At 34.0% G+C, this 24,722-nt stretch overlaps 1 protein-coding gene across 1 annotated transcript in view; it reads left to right on the forward strand.

Annotated features, from left to right (window-relative positions):
• Positions 1–24,722, forward strand: part of LOC129234561 (ADAMTS-like protein 5) — a 133,870-nt gene that overhangs the window by 92,039 nt on the left and 17,109 nt on the right. The window contains exons 7-11 of the mRNA XM_054868581.1: positions 1,243–1,387; positions 5,211–5,300; positions 6,333–6,496; positions 20,569–21,190; positions 23,660–23,722. Of these exons, the coding sequence (XP_054724556.1) occupies positions 1,243–1,387; positions 5,211–5,300; positions 6,333–6,496; positions 20,569–21,190; positions 23,660–23,722 (1,084 nt within the window). The remainder of the gene's footprint in view (positions 1–1,242; positions 1,388–5,210; positions 5,301–6,332; positions 6,497–20,568; positions 21,191–23,659; positions 23,723–24,722) is intronic.

The raw sequence follows: 24,722 nt of genomic DNA on the forward strand, positions 1-24,722 counted from the left end.
TTTTTTTTTAAATTATTAATTCTCCATTAAATTGTTCATAATCAAGCATTATGGCTTGTACATAAATAATTAATGAAGGGTTTAAAAATATTTCGTTTTCGAACAGGAAGTGGAATATTTCCCAGGAAGCACACGTAACGTTTAAACGTTTCATAAACGTTTTCTAATGATCCTTGTAGGTGAAGTCCAAATGTTACCCGATCAATGATTTTGGCCATAATATGAGCTGTCAGCTGTGGAGGAAAATAGTGACTATTTCTTCGAATGGCCGTCATACCCTTTTCATCAGAATGACCCGAATATGTAAGATCCTTATACGATGAAATTCTTAATAAAAATTAGAGTATTCTGTACATTCACTTTCGCTGCCAGCGCAGTACCAATGCAGGAAAACAACCTGTAGGTTGGAGTTACAGAACGTGTCTCCGTTAAAGTTGCATGATCTCTACTTTCGCAATCGTTAGTTCTAGATGAAAACATCCAACTTTCGGAACCGTTAGTCCTGGATGAAAACATTCAACTGCAAAAATGGTTAAAATATGATGCAGAGTCAATATATGACAAGGATGAACTGGGAAAATATTCGAAACCTAAATTTTTATGTGGTCCCCAAATCCTCCGCATTGCATTTATGGAAATCAAAAGCATGAAAATGCAAATCGATTTAAAAAAGTTTGACAGTTAAAATAAGTACGACCAATGTTCACCGAGATATGAAACGCAGCGTTGCATTCAATAACATCTTCTGGGGGGGGGGGGGGAAATAAAGCGGTCTACAACAGTTCAAAATTATATTTTGCATAGAATGTGCTTTTTCAGATTGTCAGAGGTTTTGTATCATAGCTTCATAGCGTAACATTTACATTTATGTTTCAATAGCAATGAATAATATCACATTTTGTTTTTCTACTTCGACATCCAGTCATTCTTTTGAATGGGCGGTGAGTTCCAATCTCTTCTTCTGCAAGGTCCCTTAAAATTTTGAACTCGATTATCTCCTTCAGTTTTTGTCAATCCCTCTAAAAATTGTAGTCATAATTTAAGTACTATATTTCAGCCTATATTTTAACTATATAACTAAATAATTGCGATCGGCAATTTCATTTAACTTTTTGTCAAAAAAATAACTACATAATAATATAATTGAAACGTGATGTCCTGCCAATTCAGAACCTAGAAACTTCTATTTGATGTCAAAATTCCTCTAGTTTGCTTTTCAAGTACATTCTTTAATTTTTTTAGCAAGTGGACTGTGCTGGATACGTCGGAAGAGATAACCAGCGGGATATGTGTGGAGTGTGCCGTGGCAATAATTCGACATGTATTAAGTATGAACACACCTTTTTAAGACGAGCGAGAAGCAAAAATATTTATAATGATATTAAAGGTGAGTAGTTTTTTTGTAATTTTGTACATTTAAAAAGTTGTGCCTTTTTTACTTCCTTTTACAAAAAAAGGAAGTATTGTATTCGCAAAAAAATTTTCACTTAAAAATCGGCCTTAATTTCCATTTTGCTCACCCCCGAATGAATGTTCAGTTTATTTTTCAACCCGAGCACACGTGGATATATGCCTAGGAACGTACAGACACCCGAAATATCCATAATCACGATCGACGTCCTAGAAAGTTGAAATTTGGTACGTAGACTCCTAGTGGGATCTAGTTGTGCACCTCCCCTTTTGGTTGCATTCGGGTGTTTCTAAAGGGGTCTTTTGCCCCCTTTGGTGGGAAATCATTGTTAATTTCGATGTATACTCAAGTGGTGTTATAATTTGGCGGACATTTGGCGATATATCGCCAGTCTTTTGGTCGCCAAGTTTTGTTCCCAACTTGGCGACAAATTTGGCGATTTTTTTTTTATTTTTTTTAAGTCTGGTTTCGATTCGGCCACTGGTGGTGATAGTTAGAGAGTAAACTATTGAATCACATTAAAATTGCCAATAATGGGAAAATGACATTAAAATTGAAGTAAAAGGAAGTCATGTGATGCACACATCAGCTCGTTATATTTCATATACAATCAGCCAAAACTTTTCTCGAGACGTCTCTTTCCACTCCATGAAACTCATGATCAGAGACTTTTTTTGGAACATCCTATCTCAAGAGTTCTCAAACTGGGTACCGCGGTAACCTGGAGTGCTGCAAGAAGATGCGAGGGGTGCCGCGAAGTGTCCATGGTATCAATATAACTATATGCAATCTCTATAGACTAGGGTGCCGTGAGAGAATTTTAACTCTTCATAGAGCTCGGAAAAGTTTGGGAGGCTCAGCCCAGATTCAAACAGTTGCCCGTTTGAAGCTTCCGACCGGGCATGATTGTTTGGCCAAGCACCTTCTCAGAATGAATTTTTGTGAAAGTCCTTCTGTTTGTCCTGCACTTTTCTTTTTGACTCTGTACCGGACGTTGCTGTTAGGATCGGATCCTTATGGGCTAAACATGTTACTTTGTGATTTCCTTCGCTTTTCATTTTTATTTTTATACTAGCTGCGTCGCCCGGCTTTGCACGGAAAAGAATTTTACCTGTTCATATTCGAGAAAAAAATGGCAACAGATCTTTCATCTCAATGATTTTCTTCACGCTATACATTTTAATAAAAGCATTGTTGCGGAAAGTTGAGATGAAGCTCTCAATAATAATTTGAATGGCAGAAAGCCTTAGAAAAATAGGTATTTTGTGTCGAAATCTAAGTGTCATAATAAATATTTTTTAATTGACATCTCCGTTAATTATTATCGGAGGATTATGTTAAATAGCCAGGCATAAGACGGCAAGATTACGAATCCATCGATACCTGGTTCGATGGTCAGTTCACTGTCGTTCGGGAGAAGCTTGGACATAAATAGATACATAGGTACATACGCTCAGTTTTTAATTATATAAGATTTATTGCGTTCTTATTTCTGTACATCATAACCAGACTAATAGACCAAGAGCTAGCTACGCAAAAAAAAGTACTCATAAGGTACATTAAAAATTTCTGTATGGAATGAAAGTACATACATAGCCAAGCATTTATCGCTTGGTCTGAGAGGGCGGTTAAGGGATCGGGGAAGTTGGCGGGGGATCAAAGATCATCAATTTTCAGCTGGGAAACTGCAGATTTCTGCATGAAAACTGCAGTTTTTCCTAAGGTAAAGCCTCAAATCTTTAAAATATCTGCAGAATTCTTCAAAATCTCTGCAGGTGAACTTCTGCAGATTTTGTGAGGAAACGCAGCACATTTGGCTATTCCTGTTTAAAAATAGGCCTTCTCGCGCAAAACAAAATGTGGTACTGATTTTATTACACTAGTTACATTGATGTGTTTAGATACATGTATTTTAGTTACAGTTATGTCATGAGATTACGTATGTGGGCGTGTACGTAACACGTATATGGCAGTGCTTCTTCCTGTTTTTCAGAACAAGGAGTGTTCTGTATGAGAGGGGGTCAGATTGCGCATTACAAACCTCTCCCCCCCCGGAAAATGGTGATTCGCTGCAAAATTGGGAGGGGGGGAGTACCCTTTCGTTAAGTTTCTGAATATTAAGACACCTAGTAGAGATCAGCCATCGACCATCTCGAAAAACATTTGACATTTGAGCACGTTATTTCAATAATAATGGCTAAAAAGCATTAGTGCGCAAAATTGGCGGCGAAGACGAGGAAGGGGGGGAGTTCATGAGCAGTTGAAAAGTTTCATGGCGGATCTCGAACGTGGGTTTACTCTCATTCTTCTTGGGTTTCCTTCTTTTAGGGGAAGGGTGCGCTGCAAAATGTCGGGGGGCACCATTTTCTGGGGGGGGGGATTGCCCCGTTCTAAAGTTTCTGAATATTAAGACACGTTGTAGAGATCCGCCATCGGCAATCTCGAAAAACATTCGAGCACGTTATTTCAATAATAATGGTTAAAAGTCTTTAGTGCCCAAAAATGGTGGCGAAGACGGGTAAAGGGAAGGGGGTCATGACGCAAAATGCGCTGTTTTAATTTTTGAATCTGATTTTTAAATGTGCTTTTAGTCACTCTTTTGGAAGGAATTTCTTTTTTGAGGAAGGGAAGGGGAGGGGGGTTGCTATGCAACATTTGGGGGTGGGCGCCTTTGGGGGAGGGAGAAACCTCAGGCTAAAGTGTCCAATGATTACTACGCGCAAAAGAGATTAGCCATCTGACTTCTCCAAAATCATTCCAGCATTTTTTTCTAAAATCCATAGATTAATCAGTGGCGCCCTTTATAGTTCAAAATCTTCCCTTTCCCCCAAGTTTAAGAGTTCAATGTGCAATCTGACCTCCCACCCCCTCATACAGATTACCCCTTGTTTTGAAAAACAGGAAGGAACACTGCCCTATACGTGTATTACGTACACGCTCACATACGTAATCTCATGACATAACTGTAACTAAAATACATGTATCTAAACATATCAATGTAACTAGTGTAATAAAATCAGTACCACATTTTGTTTTGCGCGAGAAGGCCTATTTTTAAACGGGAACAGCCAAATGTGCTGCGTTTCCTCACAAAATCTGCAGAAGTTAACCTGCAGAAATTTTGAAGAATTCTGCACATATTTTAAAGATTTGAAGCTTTACCTTCAGAAAAACTGCGGTTTTCATGCAGAAATCTGCAGTTTTCCTGCTGAAAATTGGTGATCTTTGATCCCCCGCCAACCTGACCGGTCCAACGGTAATTGTTTTGCTATGTATGTACTTTCATTCCATGCAGAAATTTTTAATGTACCTTATGAGTACTTTTTTGTGTAGCCAGCTCTTAGTCTATAACGTAAGTCACATAATCGCTACTTTGCAGGAGAGCAGTAAAACGTTAGGTTACAAAGGATGGGACGCGTTCTCTTTTAACACTGGTAAATTATTACAAAGGATTTTCTTTTCTTTTTTAAGATTACATATGGCTCGACGCGGAATAGGATTCTGCATACAATGCACTAATAAACAGAAAATCACAGATTTCATCTTTTAACTCTAGCCTGCTGTTGGATATATTTTTTTCCTTTAAGCAAAATCCATTTCAGCTTAGTTATATTTTTGTATATTTGTGCTTTATACGTTGTCTTTCTTACTATTAGTAGCCCATATTTTTCAGTTGTTACTTAATGTGCTTTGACCTTCGTAATAGGATTAGAAATAGCTGGTAACATATGATTTAGATTAGAATAACTTGATGACATTTAAGTTGGCAACTGTCAACTAAACCTTTTATTTTTTTTAGATCACCTCTACGACTACAATCACATAACAAGAATTCCAGCAGGAGCAAGGCACATTATTGTGAAAGAAAAAAGTGAGAACAATTTTCTTGGTAAGCTTTATTTTTATTACTTAAACAGTAAATTCTTATTATGTTATTTTTTATGGATGAAGGAATAAATAATCATATTTCTCAGTATTGGTTATTGTTTGTTTGTTTTGTGTGGAAAAGCCTCAACGGCTCTAATATAGTGTTGCTCTTGTAACTTGTTGCTTGACCTCTGACTAACTCATTTATTTTAGGGTTAAAAGAGGAGAAGTCTTCATCTTGGCATAACGTCAATAATCGCTGTCTTAACCCGAACTGGCTTTCGTCACCCCTATGTTAACAAATGGAACCTTTTGCTTTAATGATTTTGATGACTGTCTCGCATATTAAGAGAAAACGACACTCTTGTTATACTTATTCATTTATTGGTGCAGTGCCCTATTCCTGGAGTACTTTTAAAACTGTTGGCCTACTCAAAGAAAAAAAATCTCCCCTTCTCCCCCTTTTTAAATAAAACCTAAAAGCAATATGTATGAAACGAGCAAAAAAAAATGAACCTTTGGTTCGAAATTACTTGAAGTTTCGGGAGCTAACAAATTGTACGAATGTATTCCTTTTTTATAAGCAATCTTGTTTCGAGACACCTAACGCTAAACATAAATGAAAATAACGATGAAGATGAAATAGAATTTGTAACTAAGATTTGGGGCAACTAACTACCTTTCAAAACACCTAAAATTTGTGTTGTATTTGCACGAAAATAAAAAACTTGTATTACTTTCAAATGGAAGTAAGTCATTTCATTCAGTTATTTGTTTTTGCCAAATGGGTGTTGGTCTTAAAGTTTATTCCAAAAAAGGTTCTGTGATTTTTGCTTTTTCTATTTCTAAATAACTAAGCTGCCAGGATTTAATTAACCACATAATTCAGTGTTATTATCATCCACAGATTTTTGGGAGAAATAATATTTTTTTAAATGCAAAATTAAATAGTTCATAACAAAACCACGTTCTTTTCCTAATAAAAAACATTTGCAACGCTATTTAGAAACAAACGCTTCAAATGATGGTACTCACATGCATATTTTGTTTTCAGTTTTGGTAGATCATGAAGGGAACTATCATGTTAATGGCAACTGGAAGATACAATCGCCAGGGCGTTTCCCAGTCCATGGTTCAGATTTCAATTACAGCAGAAACTGGGATGGTCAAGAAGTCATCTCTGCAAACGGGCCAATCAGATTTGATGTCTTTATTTATGTGAGTAACTTCAGGAATTTGGATTTTCGTAGTGATTATATAATAATAAAAAATCAAAAGTAGTTCATATTTAAGCAATAATTAATAAAGACTTACTATCTTTGAAGCTGTCATCTATTAGGAGTAACAAATAAAATTGTGAGACTTAACCGTGGGCAAATGAGGTTGTGCTACACTCAAGAGTGCATTAAGAGTATTAACTACAGTCGAACTCGCTTATAACGACTCCTGATTTAATGAGAACCTGGATTTAGCGAGGAAATCAGAGATACTTGGTTGGCACAATGTTAAATCTATGGGAGCATAACTCGCTTTTAACGAGAAAACTCCGCTTAAAGCGAGCAATGTTTCTGAGATTCATAACATTTCTGTGGACTTCCAGCCAAGTTTATGCTTTTTGGGGAAATTTTTCTTTACTATTTTGGAGTCTGCGTTAACATTTATGAAAGTTAGCGATAAATCATAAATCCTGAGAACAAGCGATGACAGCTTTTTTTGAGCAATCACGATTGCTTATTGTTCTCACTTGACAGTTCTGAATTCCTATGATTTTATTTTCCCCCCGCCTCCCTCTGCAGCAACACCGTCGACCGCCCAACTCACGATGCTGCTCCTCCAGCGAAAATCCGTCTCCAGGCTGCATCATTTACTTGCCTACACTTACACAACACATACACCTACACACACAAACACATACACACACGCATACATACAGACACCTACGCGTGCACACACACACAAAAACATACACACACGCATACATACAGACACCTACACGTACACACACAAAAAAACATACACACACGCATACATACAGACACGTACACGTACACACACACAAACACATACACACAACTACCCCCCACACACACATGCCTGTACACACATTCACAACATACACATACCCCCCCCCCCACACACACACTCGTGATTGCGAAAAACATAATTTAAATTCAAGATGTCAAACTTCATTTTTTTTTTCTTTTTTCTTTTTTTTTTTAATTTGTGGAGTGAAGAAGCATTAAAAATTATACATGTGCGCGTATCTGTATTCCTCAAAAACAATGACACAAAAAATAAGTATTCAGACAGTTCAAAGCAAATTAATCTACTTCTTTGGAACTGCATAGAGATTAAAAAGAAGAAGAAAAGCAACGATAACGAATTTTTATGATTTTTTTTCGCAAACTCGTTTTTAGCGAGCACTCGGTTAAAACGAGCAGACATCGTGGTCCCTTTGCTCTCGTTATAATCAAGTTCGACTGTATCTATTTCAGTCTTAAGTTGCAATTTTACATTTGGCCAGCCCTGTGCCTGCTTAATAAGACTGTTTTCTCCTATGCAATCTTTTGACAAAAGTCAATGAGAATACTACATCATTGCAACAAACGGATCATTAAAATGTGGAATCTGTATCATATAAAACTTTAATCATGATTAGTAAGAATGCTATGCGTAAAATAATTACTTATTTGAAATTTTTAATCCGTACCGAATGGTATGGTTTCCTAACTTTTTTTACCTGCGCCTTCCTTTTTCCACACAAAAATTATTCTGCCTCAAACCACTTAAATATTCATAAAAATAAATTTAATAAATGCTGTCCTGTTGTTGCAATTTACTTAATGGATCAGAAAAGCAACACCGTATTTTTATATAGTTCTTTTTGTATGCACTATATTCAGTCATTATTAATCTCATACATATAATAGCCAATGATCGAGTAACGCTCCTGACGTCATCAACAATGAAACTTGCGCCACATATGATAATTTGATATTATTTTTGGTATCGTTTGACATGCTAGGAAAAGCTTTCTTGTGACAAGGCTGAACTGGATCCGGTAGCTTAACTCTTTTACTGGTAAGACTGGGTCATTTTAGGGGAATGAAGAAACGAAAAAGTAGTCAACAATTAACGCTATTTACTGCAGTTTAAGGTTCAATCACTGAATTTAGGGTTAAAATTTCAACTATCAAAATATCATCAAACAGGCAATGGCTTCGTTCAAATGTAGAAGCAATTTTCACCCGTCATATCTTGACGGGCGATTTTCTAATATTATATGAATATTGATAGTTTTACTAAGTTTAGAAATCCTTACAAAATTACATAAAAATGGATAGTTGAAATACAACATTCGAGAGCACAAATTTTCTCATTCCGTGATGTCATCAAAAGGATATCTCTACACTGCAAAAAAAAAAGCTGTTGTTTTTACAGTAAAATACTGGCAGCTCGCATTCCAAAGAAAAACTGCAAAAATTACAATTCTAAACTGTAAAATTTGCAGTAATATACTGTTTTATAACAGACTTTTACTGTGAAATTTACAGCGATAAACTGTAAAATTAGCAGTAATATACTGCTTTTTAATAGAACTGCCCTGTAAAACTTACAGTATCTAACTGTAAAATTAGCAGTAATATACTGTCTTTTAATGGAATTGCCCTGTTAAATTAACAATGATTAACTGCAAAATTAGCAGTAAAATACTGTTTTTTAATGGAACTGCCCTGTAAAGCTTACAGTATCTAACTGTAAAATTAGCAGTAATATACTGTTTTAGGAATGACTTAACCTGTAAATTTAACAGAGATAATACGTAAAATTAACAGTAATATACTGTTTTTTAACGGAATTGCCCAGCAAAATTAACAGTATGAAACTGTAAAGTTAGCAGTATTATGCTGCGGAATCAGCTAAATTGCGCCATAAAAGCAGCAGTAGTATACGGTTTAAAAAATGATTTGTACAGTAAAATTAACAGCAGTAAACCATAAAATAAATAGTTATCAATTTTTATGCAAAAGGGTTTTTTCACCCTATCATTGTTTCTTTTCATAGTCGAAATCACTGCTTTTACAGCTGAAGAACAATTTAGAAAAGTAAAGCAATTGATTTTATATGTAAGTTGTAGAAATCAGCCTACATACGAAATCGGTTCCTTTTCTAAAGTTTTTCAACAAAAAAAAATAATGTTTTAGGCTATGAAAAGCGACAAGTAAAGAAATATAAAAGCCTTTTACATAAAAATAATTAACTGCTGTTAAATATATGTTTTATTGATATTTTCCTTGCACACAAAACAAATACCTGTTAAAGAAGAAAAAGTGGCGCATTTTCATTTATACAAAAAACTTTTAGCTCTATTGCAAACTTAAAAATTTAAAAATAGAAGGAAATTGCAAAATATGGTCTGAAGCTTTATTTTCAGAACAGTTATAGCGTTTTCATAAAACAAACCTTTTTGATCCATGAAGGTATTAAAAATTAGAAATTTTTTTTACATAACTGAAAATACTACATCGTATCTTCACTAAAAGTACTTTTTTCACTTCCAGCATTGAGTTGCTGAAATGTGCAGCATAACGTGGGAAATGTTTTGCTGTATGCAATCCATTAAACTTTTAAGCTTATTTTAACTTTATACATGCAATTCAGTGCATTTATTTTTCTTTTTCTGGTAAAACAGAATATTTTTATGGTTTTCTTTTTTTAATGTTATAAGTTGCATATGGACCTACTGTATTTCAGAAATACTAGTAACAAATCAACTTCTTTTCACACCATATGTGCAGTATTTAGACTGCACAGAATGGTTTTTATTGTAAACTGATTATTATAGATTAGATAATACTTTATCCTATTAGCTTTTTAAAATTTTCATAGATGAAAACAAATATATGACGGTTCAAAATTCCAAAGCAGAACAAAACAGAAACAATTTTTCACTAAATCTGTCAGGTTTATCACTACTAGTATTAAGTTAAAAATTGGTTTTACTACTCCAAAAATTATATAACTTTATATTCTGTTATAATGTTTTCATGAGAAAAAACGAAACATTCACACCAATAAAAATTGCCAAATTATTTTATTTCGTATACATCACCTTTGAATATCGATTAGTAGTTTTTACAGTGAAATTGCAGAAATTCATTTAAAATCGAATGCTAATTTTTTCAAGGTCAGCGTTTTTACATCACAAACTTGCTTCTTCTTTGTGACACCTTAGCCGACTTCGGTGGAATCATTAGAACTTATATTATGAAAGCATCTGTCAAAATAAAAAATTGTTAGAATCTCATAAAACTTGTAGACATCAAAAAACATACATGGAAAAATCAAATTACGTAGGTATAAAAATACGCCCTAAAATGATTAAAATTATGACTCTGAATGATCTGAAATTGCCTTGGGAGTTGCTTTTATTTTGAAACCTCTCAACATATACCTAAATTGTAATTGAACCTTTTATTTCAGGAACCAGTTAAGCGCTTATGCTGTTTTAAGGAGAGAAATTTTTTTGGCAGCAATTTGCAAGCTAAGCATTTGTAACGGTGATTATTAATGTCTAATTAAAGTAGACTTAATCTGGATACTTTACATAAGAACTCAAAAAAGAAAGAAAATAATATCTTACATTTTTTTTCTTCCATGCAAAGAAACGCACTTGTACTGGTTTCTGAAGTACAATTTAAAGAAAAATCCTTTTAATTTTCGGCATTTTTGAAGGCTTTTTAATTACATATGAGACTGTTGATTAAGAATAATGTTTATTTTTTATTTTTTTGATCGGCTAACTGAAGTGATCGGGAGAGTAACTCCTTCTATAAGTGAAGAATTAAAAAAAAAGCAGCGGAAAGTTTTCCGAAATGGGACTAACATCTTGGCCTAAAGAAAAAATTAAAATGTTTTAAGGACGATACAACTTGAAACTAGTCTCTTCTTATAATAGGCTCCAGATTATCGAATTGCAATATGTTTACTTCAAAACGAAAATAAGGATAAGGTAGAGAAATATTTTTTTAGAAAATGGAGCAAGGTCGAAGTTTAGGACAACCAATTGGGAAATATTGGGGTATTCATTCAAAACAATGAATACTGTATCTAGCCTCTTTTAGTCCCCCCCCCCCCCCAAGTTGCTACAGTAGCATTGAAAACCGTAGATGTTTTTACTTTTTTTTTTTTTTTTTTTTAACCCATATTCCGTTCCAACACTTGTTAACAGCTCGAGGTATGTTCAACTGATACCAGCTTCATTTTCTTTTTCTTTGACAGCTGCCCATTATTAGAAATTTAATTATATAAAAGAAATTTAATAGTATTTTAATCCATAATTGTGTTATTATATAGTTAAAATTTAATTTTTTGGAGATTTTTCCTTAAGTTCAAAGACATCACATTGAAGAGTCATTTGAGTTGAAATAAAATAATATCGTAAGAACATTCTATCTTATATATGTCTTAATATTTAAGCATAATTTATGATGTTTCATGTATATTCTATGTCTTTCAAAATGGGGAAGCCCCCCGCCCCGACACCCGTTTTGAACAACTATCGATGTCCCCATTTAAGTCACCAGCGGCTTTTTTTTTTAAGTGGCACTTTTTTTGCGAGGATTTAGGCAATTTATCTTTAAGTTTTTCGGAATGTACCTGAAATCTGGAAGAAACAATTCTATATTCCCAAAATCAAAATGGCTTAGTTAAAGTAAATTCAGCAAAAAATGAAAATTCGGTCAGAAAAGTTTAAAGTTTTCAACAAAATAATAAGTAGTCAAACATGTCAAAATAGAGTAAATCTGGTAGGGCCAGTTCTAATGATTAAGGAATTGCAAGTCCACATTTGGCCCACCGTCCTTGTTATAAACAATGCTATCCTTCTTGAAAATGCTTTGCCGGAAGATCGCACCACTTTTAACTGTAGATTTAAACATGTTCACATTTGCAAGTCTGAATATGCGAAGAAAGTTTCATACGCTGTAATACATCGTACTTTTAACATTCTGTTTTGGTTCCTTCGATTTTAATAACATGTAAAAACAAAGAATCAGTGTTCCAAAATTTACTGGAAAATTTAAAAAAAATAATAATGAAAGAAATTTACGTCTAATTTAGCTCTAGCAACAGAAATTTCTATATTCCGGTGATTCTTGAAGTGATAATATTCAATTACCCGTAAAATATAATATTGAATTAAATTTAAAAAATTCAGAATTAAATAAATTGTATGACGATCACATTTTAATCAAAACAAAATAAAATTGAGTTTAACTTCTTCCAAAAGATAGTTCTTGATTGTAACATAGAACCTGACAACGGGCCACAAAAATCAGCTTCAGGTGTCCAATATGGCACGCAGACCGTCGAATAGGCTTACGTGGCTAAGAACGCTTTAAAACTCAAAAGCATTGGTAATTACAAATTACATCCGAAAACACAAAAATATAAATGAAAAGAGATACTTATAAACTTCCGTTGCCGGCATTCATGTCACTAAGTGAATTATCGCACATCGTTCAGACTAGAGGCTTATTTGAAATTCCAAGCGGAGCACAACCGCGAACTGTTATCTTGATAAAATGAGACAACCATTATTCCATTCAGTTCTGGTCACAAGTTACGTAGTTCTTTACATTTGCATACCACTAAAAATAAAGAAATGATTTTGCATTAGTGAATAAATTTAAATGAAGTAAATTCAGGCGGCTAGAATGAAATTTATAGTTTAAATTTTTCCGAAATACCTAACCGCAACCATATCACCAGGCACAAATTCAAAATGAAATCAACTACAATTGTTTTTCCTTCGTGCGCTGGAGGGACAGTAACAAAATATTCGCTAGCAAATTTCCCCCTTCTTGGCACGCCAGCACACCGAAAAAAGGAAATACATTAAGACATGAATAAAAAATTAAAAAATATTGTAGTCCATCCGTTTGTGTGCACAAATTATAGCTTAAACATAATGGAATAATTGAGACATTTCAAAAAAAAAAAAAAAAAAAAAAACTCTAGAAAAATATGTCATTGCAATTCAAGCTTTACGTAAATTTTCAATACAGAAAGGTTTTGTGAAACAATCAGCTAAATTATTTTTAGTTTCTCAACAAAATTTATTCCAAATTCATTTTCATCAATCAAATTCCGTAGGAAATGGTACCCCACATCAATCTGCTTAGTTCTGCAATTTTTTCTTGCAGAACTAGAAAAATCGATCGCAACTAGATTAATAGCACTCTATACTGTGACAATCAGTCTAAAATACTGAATTCTTTTCGTGGCATTTAAAATTCTTTTTATTCACATAACTTCCTTAGATTGTTCACTAACTGAAATATACTCTGCTTCTATCGTTGAGAGTGCTACGTATTTTTGTTTGAATATACACCATATTATTCGTACCCTATCCAAAAACATTACAAGCGCCCCCCCCCCCCCCCGGCATTATATTCCAGTCGTCTTGATTTGAGGCGTAATCTGTATCAGAATAAAAATGATTTATTCAGTTTACAGACAAAATTTAGATTTCAGGGACCGACAAACCCTTCAGGTTGTCTCACAAATCTCTTCTTTTAAATCCGCATATAGATACGCATTGCAGACATCTGCTCGGAAATGGACCCAATGTAACTTATACACAAAAATTGAAAAGAAAGCCTCAACCAAAGGAAAGGAAATTACTGAAGAGAACACTTGCGAAAAGTATCCCCCCCCCCCCCCCCAATAGCTGGTTGTTACCTAAAATTACCAGTCTGGCCTTGAAGCGAATTATTTCGTTCTGCTCATCTGTTCTGTTGCGTTTTGCCAATCTTCCCTTTCTGGCATTCTCAAACTTTGTTTCAAATTCGAAGGAATTACATCTTCGGAAATGTTAGTTTCTAGTTTACTTGAATTATCCCCCCTATCTTCATCAGAATCTGATACTTTTCTTGAATTATCATCAGAAATGAAATCAAAATATTTTGGGTCATATTCAATGTTATTTTCAGAACAATTAACCTCGGTTTCACGATTCGGACTTTAGAATCGTCGTGTCAATATATGCTTTGCCTTGGTATTTCTTCAACCAATTTAATTCTCATAACATGCTATTTCATGATTTTCAGGATATTCTTCTTCTACTTCAGATTTACTCAGGAGTGAAATAAAACGGTATACCTCTGTTTCCCGTTCCTATTTTTTTCCCGCCCAGAATTAGTTTTATCGAATTTAACATTCAGCATTTCTGTCACTTCACTATTTTCGGGATCCCAAATTCTATAACCTTTCATATAAAACGCATATCTTACCATGACTCCCTGTTTAGCTTTCTTTAATCCAATTTGCTTATTTTCTGTTTTAGAAGTGCAATATACGAAATACAGCCAAAAAACACGGGAGTGTTTAATAGATGGCTTTCTTCCCTCAAATAGTTTAAAAAAGGTTTTGGTTCTTCCTTTTAAAACCGCTCTAGTCCGTAAGTAGTGGAAGCACATAGCTGATTCGGCTCAAAACTGCTGAGGCAAACCCGATTCATTTAAAAGTGTTCTAATTCCATTCATTAATGTTTAGTTATAATGTTCTATGACGCTACTTTGTTAAATGGAGGATTTGTTGGTTTTTTTTATTCTTATGCTTTGGTCGCTAATTTAAATTTCAAACCGGGTGTTCAGAAGTTTCTTTTTGAAATCGAATCTTTCCCGTAATTTTCTCTGTTCTCTTTTGAAACCTGACAAAGTATTCGAAAACCTCACTTTTTTGAAAAATCGTCTATTATTGTGAAAATAATCCCCCCCCCCCTAAAGAACTCAACTGCTAAGGAACCCATAGCATTTAAATGCAAAAGATCTTACCCGGCTTTGGCTTGAATCTCCGTTACAGGTTTAAACGAAATTCTGCAATTTTTCTTTTTACGGGGATAACAATCTGACATATTTTTACTTTTTATATCCAGTGAAAGACAGTGAAGTACAGAATCACATTTTTCAGTATTTATAATATAGTTTTTGTCTTCATCATAAACGCATTGATACCAAACTTTAAGACTCAAAGGGTTCTTAAAGTTAAAACATAAGGAAACTGACGATTTCAAGGTTAAAAGAGTTTCAAATTCTACTGTAGTTCTAGGTATCTACTTTTCTAAATGAGCATGTCCTTCAAGGCGAAGAAAATATGACAAATCTCAATTTGTCGAACGGAACTTACATATTTGCCGATTAATAAAATACTGGTGCATGCACAAATTAAGTACGCACAATTAAGTACAATATCTAATGAAATTTGGACATTCGAGAATTCAAAAATTTGAATCGTTACAATTATGTCCATAAATTTTCCGAATCGGCGGACAAAGTGTTCCCAATATGGCAGTTTTGGGGAGGTCATAGTGACTTCCCGTGACCTCCCATCGAGTGTCATTGAATATGGTTTCTAAAATTATTTTTAAGTTGACAAGTTTCAATGCTATTAGTGCATTTTTCCAGAAGTAAAACTTTAATTTCTTACTGACGCAAATATAAAACTTTTAAAACACAAGGGTTTCGTGTTTGTATCTAAAGATGCTTATTTTTATTTATTTTTTTATTTTTTTGGAGTGCTTCATTGATGATTTTTTTTAATTATAATTATTTTAGTTTTGTTAGATAAGTATGAAAGCTGGCTCCAGATTTCAGAGAATTTTGAGTCTTTCAGAGTGGCAAATTCTTCAACAAAAATATCATTAAACTTGATACTGTTTGCATGTCTCTCGGTCACGTTGTTATTTTATTTATTTACATTGCTATAACGTAAAGTTTATCAATAAAATGGTTAAATGCAAACTGTTAAAGAATTTAAAACTGAACATAAGAAAGAAAAAAAAAAACCAGAAGGAAGAAGTCAATCGCGATTCGCTAAAAATTTACTAGAAGACATAAGAATTTAAATTTTAAGTACTCACATGCTATATAACACAAAATATTGTCGTAAACAAAATCTAATGTTCTAATAACTTTAAAAAACGATAAAGAAAGGAACTGATTTATTTTTAAATCAAATTTGAGTTTCAGAAAATGTTTAAAAACTATCATACGGGCAGTAAAATATTCAGAATCACAACAACTACTCTGATTTTTGCTATAAAGCAATCGCTACAACTTAGCAACTAAAAGAAATTGCAAAGTCAACGTCAACGAATATTGGAATACGAATTATGATTTCAAAATAAATACTGTTATTTTACATACATTATCGATGATAAAAAAAACTACATTTTGAGAAAAGGGAATGAATAATATTACTAGCACTTACCTTTAACTTGGATTACAGCTGAGCAGTCCTGTCTCAGCACACCCGAAAAATAACTAACATGGCTGTTGATACTTTGAATTCATTAGTTTCTCTTCCCGTATGAAAAGAAACACCTTTTGCGCATCGTTTTGCGCAATCTAAAACAGTTTTACAGTTTTTTTCTGTTATTTAGAAGAGCAGTATTAAACTGTAGGAAAAAGCAGTATATTACTGTAAAAACAACAATTATTTTTTGCAGTGTATTCTTAGAGCGAATGCTCAGCGTTGACGTTTTGCTAATTCATATTTTCTGACAACTTTGTTTAAGGGGGGGGGGGAGCGGGTTAAAATTTTGGTATCTGCTGGAAGTCACCTTTGCAATAAATAATTATACGCCTGCCCAAAGAGGTGCGCCCCGCAGTTAAAACCACTGAGTGGTAGTAAGTATTATAAAATAGACATAAAATTTGAAAAAAAAAAAAAGACAAATTAAATTGCAGCACCTTTTAAATATTAAAGTTTTTTTTTTTTTTTTTTTTTACAAGAAAGGAAAATAGAAAGAAAGGAAAAATTTACAATTAAAGCATCAAAACAAATAGTTTTCATCAAAAACGATGTTGTTTGCAGCTGCTTCTTTTCAATAAAAAAAATGTGACACAGATTTCTACCCCCCCCCCCTTCTCCCTACATTGCCAAAATTTGAAAGGAAAAAAAAACTGCTTTAAAAAAACGCTCTCTAACCTAAATGAATAATTTACATCCGAAATTTTCCGAGGCTGACACCGCAGGTGGTTAACCTAGTCGCCTTGGCGGCTAGTGTCTCTGCATTTAACAGTTTATGTCCATCTTTCTGTATCTATCAATCTGCATCTATCTGCAAAAAATATTAAATTCAAGAAAACATTTCTTGAATCTATTTCTAGAATTATCAAACTAGCTAGTTATCTATCTCTATATATATATATCTATCTCTATACTATACTATCTATCTCTATATCTATCTTAATCTTCGTATTTGTTTATCTATATCTATCTATATAAATGAACAATCTACAAAGCTGTACCAAATTGTATATTTCTGTCTCCCTGGGAAGCGCGCCACCACTAAATTAACATCTTATACCAAACTCTCAACAAATGTAACTTACTCACATAAGTAAGAGCAGTGGTTGGAAAAACTACTTTTTTTTTTTTTTTTTTGTAGCGAACTACAGCTACTTTCTTACAAATATAGTTAACTACAACTTCAACTATTTTTTTTAATGTAGCAACTACAACTACAACTCCTTTTTTTTAAATGTAGCAACTACAAATTACTTTTGAAATGTAGTCGCTACTTCACTACTTTTCAAAAAATAAGTAAATAAAAAAAAATTAAGTGGGTCTAGGGTGTCCCACAAAAAATGAAAGTCGATTTTTCAAGTCACATACCCTCTTATATTTTTCCTGTTATGTCAAAACAATTTGAAAATTTTTTTCATATAATTTGAACAACGGAAACTTGCGCTTCTGAAAGTGCGTCTGAAAGTGTAAACCAACACTTGTATGCTAGGCCAAATCGAAAAAAAAAAATTTTTAACTCGAAATTTCTGTTGATAAAACGTTGCCACTTATACCCTACAACCCACATGTACTACAAAAATATTTATTCAAATTAAAAAACATTTAGATACCCCACACTTGACCTAAAAATTTTAAATTTCTTCAAAAAAAATTTTTTTTTCATTTATCTTTTAAAAATTTACATATAAATTTAAGTAAAATATCAAGTTCAAAAATTATTAGCGAGCACATTTTCGGATCAACATTTGCAAATGAATAATAAAAAAATAATGTATTTAAAATGAAAAATTTAACTTAACCTTGAAAAAATCCATATCTTTGAGTACTATGTGGGAGACTTCAATATTGCAGGAGAGCAAAAATTTCTGTTTAACGCTAATTACCTACTTTACTGTTGATATTTTTCAGCTTGATAATTTCGTAAAATTTACCATACATTTTTAAAAATATGTATCGAAAAAAATCCATTTTTTGAACAAAGTTATAAATTTTAGTCAAGGTGTGGGATACCTTAATGTTTTTCAGTTTGAATGAATGTTTTTGTGGTGCACGTGCGGTATAGGGGCAAAGTTTTATCAACAAAAATTTCGAGTTTCTAAAAAGAGTTTTTTTTTTTTTTTTTTTTTTTTTTGCACTGGTTGCAGTTGTTCAAATTGTATGAAACGTTTTTACAATTGTTTTGACGTAAAAGAAATATCAAGGGTGTGCAACTTGAAAAATCAACTTTTGATTTTTGGAAGACACCCTAATACAAAAACACACCGTAAGAGGACTGAACGTAAAAAGGTTTAGATAGATAAATTAGCTCATCTGAACATGGAATATTACTAAGAATTATCTATTATTTCTTTCTTTTTTTTTTTTTTTTTCAAAAACGTCCGTTACCATACTCTTATATAACACTGTAATGCTCGTATGCATTGTAAGCCAGCCAGGGCAATTCAATGTCATCCTCTTCTATAACATTTACAGTAGCTTCTTTATTTGGTAAATAGGGTCAGTTGGCGTAATTACGAACAAATTTTCTAAGTTTCAGATTAAACAGCTACCAGAAGTCTTTCATACATGCAGAAATTCTGGAAAGTCACTAAAAACGAATGTTTCATTGCCCTACTTCATTCTGTGAGTTTGTTTTTGTTTTTAAGTTTCAGTCAGTGACCTTAAAATACCTGTTCATAATTACTCCATATGTTCACATTTACCTCAGTGTGTATGGGGTAATTATGAACATTGATTCGAGTCGTTCCTGCACTGCTGATAGGAGCGCTAACGGCGCTTGTTAGGAACTACCCCATGTTCATATTTACCCCAGCTGACCCGACTGCAGCAGCACTTATTTTCGCGAGACTTTAATTTTCGCGATTCTCGCTTGCCCGTCGTAATTACAAAAATTTAAACTTCACGAAATATTTTTGTTTCTTAACTTTCGGTCTGTTCATATAAAAATTCACGAAAATTTCAACTCTGAAAACCACCGATGTCTTCATTTTTGCGAAAATAAGTGCTTTTACAGTATTAGAACAAAAATCTCTTTGAAATTTAAAACGTTCATCCACGGGACATTCTCGGCAGCCAGAAAAAACAATGGAGTTACTAAATTGGCGGTTATCGCTAATTCATATAGACTTTTCTTTTTAAGTCAAGCTCTATTCAATACACATTTTGGCGAAATATGAAAATTACGATTGCAAACGAACTAATGGCGTCAAATAGATAGAACGTATGGCGTCAAAATGATATGCCTGAGGTCATCTCGTATTTTTATGAGTCTTATTTCTCATTGCATCCGCTGATGTACTCGCGTAAAATTTGCACGAGTCAAAAAAAAAAAAGAACTTTATTGAAAAGTAGTTTACAGAAATCGCTACAAATTACTTTTTTTTTTGTAACGAACTACTCACTATACTATTTTTTTTAAGTAGTGCGTTACACTACAAACTACTAAAAAATGTAGCTATTACAGTAGCGTCGATGCTTGTAGCGCGTTACTTCCAACCACTGAGTAAAAGTGAAAACCTTAGACTACTTCAACATTGTTGTTCGGCTTAATACGTAGCATAACTCACGATGTATATTTTTAACTCTGAACTAAATTCTTCGGGGAATTTTCATTGTTACACATCCTTGACAAATAGATCGTATCTAGTTTCACATTTACAACACATTGACTGAACAGTTCGTTCCGGCTAAATTGGATGAAAAGTAAAACTTATTTATCAAAAATCGGACAACGAGGTGCGCATCGTCTTCAAAAATTATGCCTTTATACCAGTCTTCATGTTTTTAGACCTTACCCTTTTCCCGGGGCGAAGAACCCGCAAACACAAATATCTTATTTTATTATATCTTCTAACCCCCCCCCCCCCCCCCACCCCCCACCCCCAATGTTTAAAACATGATTTTAAAGTTTATTTCAATAAATAGGAATACACTTTGTGTATTGTGTTGTAAATGAGCTTTTTTCTCCCCAATAGGTTTTAGGATCTGGAGACATTCCTACTGTTCACTACGAATATTGGATATCCACGAACAATCCACTTCGCAATTCTTTAACGGAGAAAAAACAGTCACCAAGTATTCAAAATGAATATGTGAAAACAACAGAGATTCTGAATAACCTTATCGAATCCACCCACCATTCAAAGCCTAAAACTTTTCCAACGAGAAAATTCCAGGGTTACAAATCCTATTACCATTACAATGAAATCTTGAAATCAGTTCCTTCTTGGAGCATCAAAAGGAACTTAAATTACAAGCAGAATTTCAATAAGAAATTGAGCAGTCAGTATAATTCTACCTTGAGTTCAAAAAACGTCGATACGAAAGACGTTCCAACTGCTATCAGATTTTCAACAACAGAAAAACCAAATGCCCGGAAAAATACGGTTTCGAAAATTTTCATCAAAACTCCTCAAAGTTTTGAATTGACTGTTGATCAGTTTGGAAGACCAAATGGAACACTCGCCCAGACGAGAGATATTGGTAGCAATCATGTTTATTATACGACGAAAAGTCGAGGAAAATCTGTGTCAGTGGAAAGCCGTCCAATCCGGAAGCACAGAGATGAAGGAAGAAAAAACTCTCCAAGTATAAAAGGTAAGAGTTTAAATTGTTTTTTAGTGAATTTCAAATGAGTTGATTACATGCAGTGAAAACACTGTGCGCATATAGGGGAGACCGGGGCAAGATGACTATGCTAACAATTCTTGTTGTTTATTAATTTCTTTGTAAGGATAAAAAAATTAATTTTACATGAGCTGCTAGAGTAGTCCTTTGTAGTATTAAATATACTACCATTAAAGTTTTCAAATGAAATTAATGAAGGATATTTTTTATTTTTTCATAGCCTTAATAAATCGTCATCTTGCCCCAGTACTGGGGCAAGATGACTTTGGCTTTGGGGCAAGATGACAGCACTGAAAAAGGTTGAACATATTTTTTAACTTTTGAATATGTTACATGTTTTAAGAAAGAATAACTATGTTTTTACATCTTACAAAGTATCAAATTAAGCGTAATGCATTGAAACGTAATGTTGAAGCGTTTAGTTGTGCAGCTAACAATAGTTAGAAATAAAAATGCCATTTTCATAACTGGAACATTCCTCATGCCACCATTCTTGGCATTGTAGCACTGGATCCGTTCTTCTTTTCGAGGGTCACAATATTTCTCTTTAAAAGCAGGACTTGTAAAGAGAAAGTCTTGTCATCTTGCCCCGTGTTTCGACCCGTCATCATGCCCCGGACTGCCTGTTTGAAAGTATTGTTTTCATTGCCATAAAGGAAGACAATTAAATGACGTTTATTCATGGTAATGCACAGTATATAAACTAAGTTACTCATAAATACTAAAAAGTTATGTTCTATCATGCCTGTATTTCTAGCAGAGTTTATTTACATATGCATAAAAGTTATAACGTGGCAGCGGTAAACAATCAGAGCTTCAGAACTAACGAAAAAATGGCTATTTCAGCGTCTCTATACTATTGCTGATTAAATAGCCAATAGGAGAGCCAGTAGTATGCAGTTGATGCTGCTTCCTCGTGGAAAACGGAAAAAATAAGACATTCGTCATCTTGCCCAGCTCGTCATCTTGCCCCGGTCTCCCCTATATGTTGCGTGTAGTGTGCTTAACAATATGCCCATCTATCACACCAGAAGGCAGTTGTCAGTTCGGAGGGCTCAGCGAGCATAAACTTAATTGCCACAGGGGGTACGTGTGCCCCCTAATGGTTTAAACTGAGGTGAATTGAATCACCAACAATTCGAATATTCTAGCTGGTCCCTTGGAACTTCTAGTTATCGAGAGTTGACGAATAAGGTTGTTTCCTTCCGCCAAAAGTACTACTTTTAGTCACTGAAATTGGTACAATGAGCAAAAAATAACATGGACCCAGAGAATACTTTTATTTTTCCAACATTTAATTTTTGATTAATTTTCTAAAATGTCTGGTTTCTAAACCAAAATGTTTCATCGTGTGACGTCACAAGCGATGAAAGCCATCTTGAATCAAAGCATGTGGTTGTCTTTTCTGGCAAGATATCAACTTTTAATGATTTTTTTCACCGCGACAATTTATTAGCGGAGCGAGAATTGTTAATTAAATAAAATAGTATTCAATTATATTCATTTAGCGAAGTTTGGCAGTGTCTTGGAACTTTATTCTGGTAACCCTAGCAATTTGCTCACTTGTGACATCAGCAGCGGAAATGAAAACAACGGCTAAATGCCGTTTAAGATATTTTTTTTCTTAAGAAAGAAAATGAGTCCAAACTGAGGGGAAAAAAAAGTAACTTATCCCATGTTTTTGACCATGCTCATTCTGAAAAAAATATCTTTGAAAAATGGGAAACAACCCAATTGTAAGTGACCCCCCCCCCCCTTCTCCTGTCTATTATTTAAAATATTTCCGCGTGTAAATTGGTTTATTTATCTATTTGTTTTTTATTATTTCAGATTTTGAAAGAAAAAAATTTTACGATTATTTTAAAACGAGAACTCTTTTCTGCTTTAGTTTACTTATTCATTTATTTTAGGAATTTTAAATCAGATTTTCTTTATTAAAAAGTTCAATTGCTCTTTGCAAAAGGTTAAACTGATGCGTTGACGAGATTTGAGAAAAAATTCGTCATGTATGACGATTATAAAATTAAGTAGTAAGCATACTGAATTTGTCTAAAAGTTGATGAGAAGGGAAGAGGCAAACGCTCCTCTTGTACCCCTGAAATGTTAAGCCTGACATTGTATGTCAAATTCTGAAATATGTATTGAAATACCTTATGAATATAGTGCGGTTGTGGTAAGCTGAGTCATGGCTTTGATAATACCTCTTTTTAGAGCAATAAGGATTGGTGATTGGCGCTGAGTTGGGCTGAGTCACTTTACTTTCGTAGCTGTTAAGCGAAAGTTTTCCATCTCACACTCACTCTAATAACGCATCCCTTTTTTACTGAACTCTCCTAAAAGAATTAAACATTATCAAGGTCAAACTTCAACATATGAGATCCACACTATAGTCACCCGATCTTCTTTCTCTCTAATGGTGGAATTCTCTTTTTTATGTAGGTAATTGTCCACCTTGTACGAAAACAAGACATCAAACTAGGAATTTCTGCTCAAGCGAATTTGGTAAGTAACAGCCTGCTCAAATTAAATCCCTCGATTGTAGCTTAGGTAGAGACAAGTCCGCCATCTTGGGGCTAAACGCCGCTTTCTACTTTTTGTCTGTTATGATGAAGTAGCATGTTTTGATTCTAGATTAAAGTGCTTTTTGATTGTGTATTGTATTAACAAGGAATTAATAACGTCAAACTTTTAAAGAAGCAACCGATATCGCCTACTGTCCGTAGTTGCAAAATAATAGACGAGGCGCAATGAAAGAGTCGGCCCAATGATAGCAACCTTACACTATATGTATACAACAATAAATAATTTATATATATATTTTTTTTCTTAATTCGCATACGAATTTTTTAATAAATCTTTAGTGATAATAACGCTGAAATACATGAAATACACTGCCAGTGCTAATTTTATATTAGCTACCAGTTTGTTTGGCACTCTTGGCTTCTTTAAGAGATTTTCCACCTCTAGCTCAGTCACTTCCTATGCCGGGCTGATGAGTGCTAATAAGCACGAAACTGCAGTCCTCGGCTGGAATGAATGAGCTGGCGGTGTATTTCATGTATTTCTGTCTTATCCCTGACTAATGGGCGGTAACTTACTGAAAATACCATGTCTTGCCTTCAATCTTTGAGTTGAACTGAACCATTGCTTCGATCACTCGTCTGGTCGGTGCTAATTTTATATTAGCTTTAAGTTTGTTTGGCACTCTTGGCTTCCTTAAGAGGTTTTCCACCTCCAGCTCAGTCGCATCCTATGCCGGACTGATGTGTACTAATAAGCACGAAACTGCAGCCCTTGGCTGGAATGACTGAGCTGGCGGTGTATTTCATGTATTTCTGTCTTATCCCTAGCTAATGGGCTGTAACTTACTGAAAATAAAGCTGAAAGTCTGATTCTGGATGTCGGTTACGCGCATAACGCCAAGACCGTTCGGCCGATTTTCATGAAATTTGGCACAAAATTAGTACGTAGCATAGGGGTGAGCACCTCGAAGCGAGTTTTC

This window comes from Uloborus diversus, chromosome 1 (genome assembly GCF_026930045.1).
Source record: "Uloborus diversus isolate 005 chromosome 1, Udiv.v.3.1, whole genome shotgun sequence".
NCBI lineage: Eukaryota > Metazoa > Arthropoda > Arachnida > Araneae > Uloboridae > Uloborus > Uloborus diversus.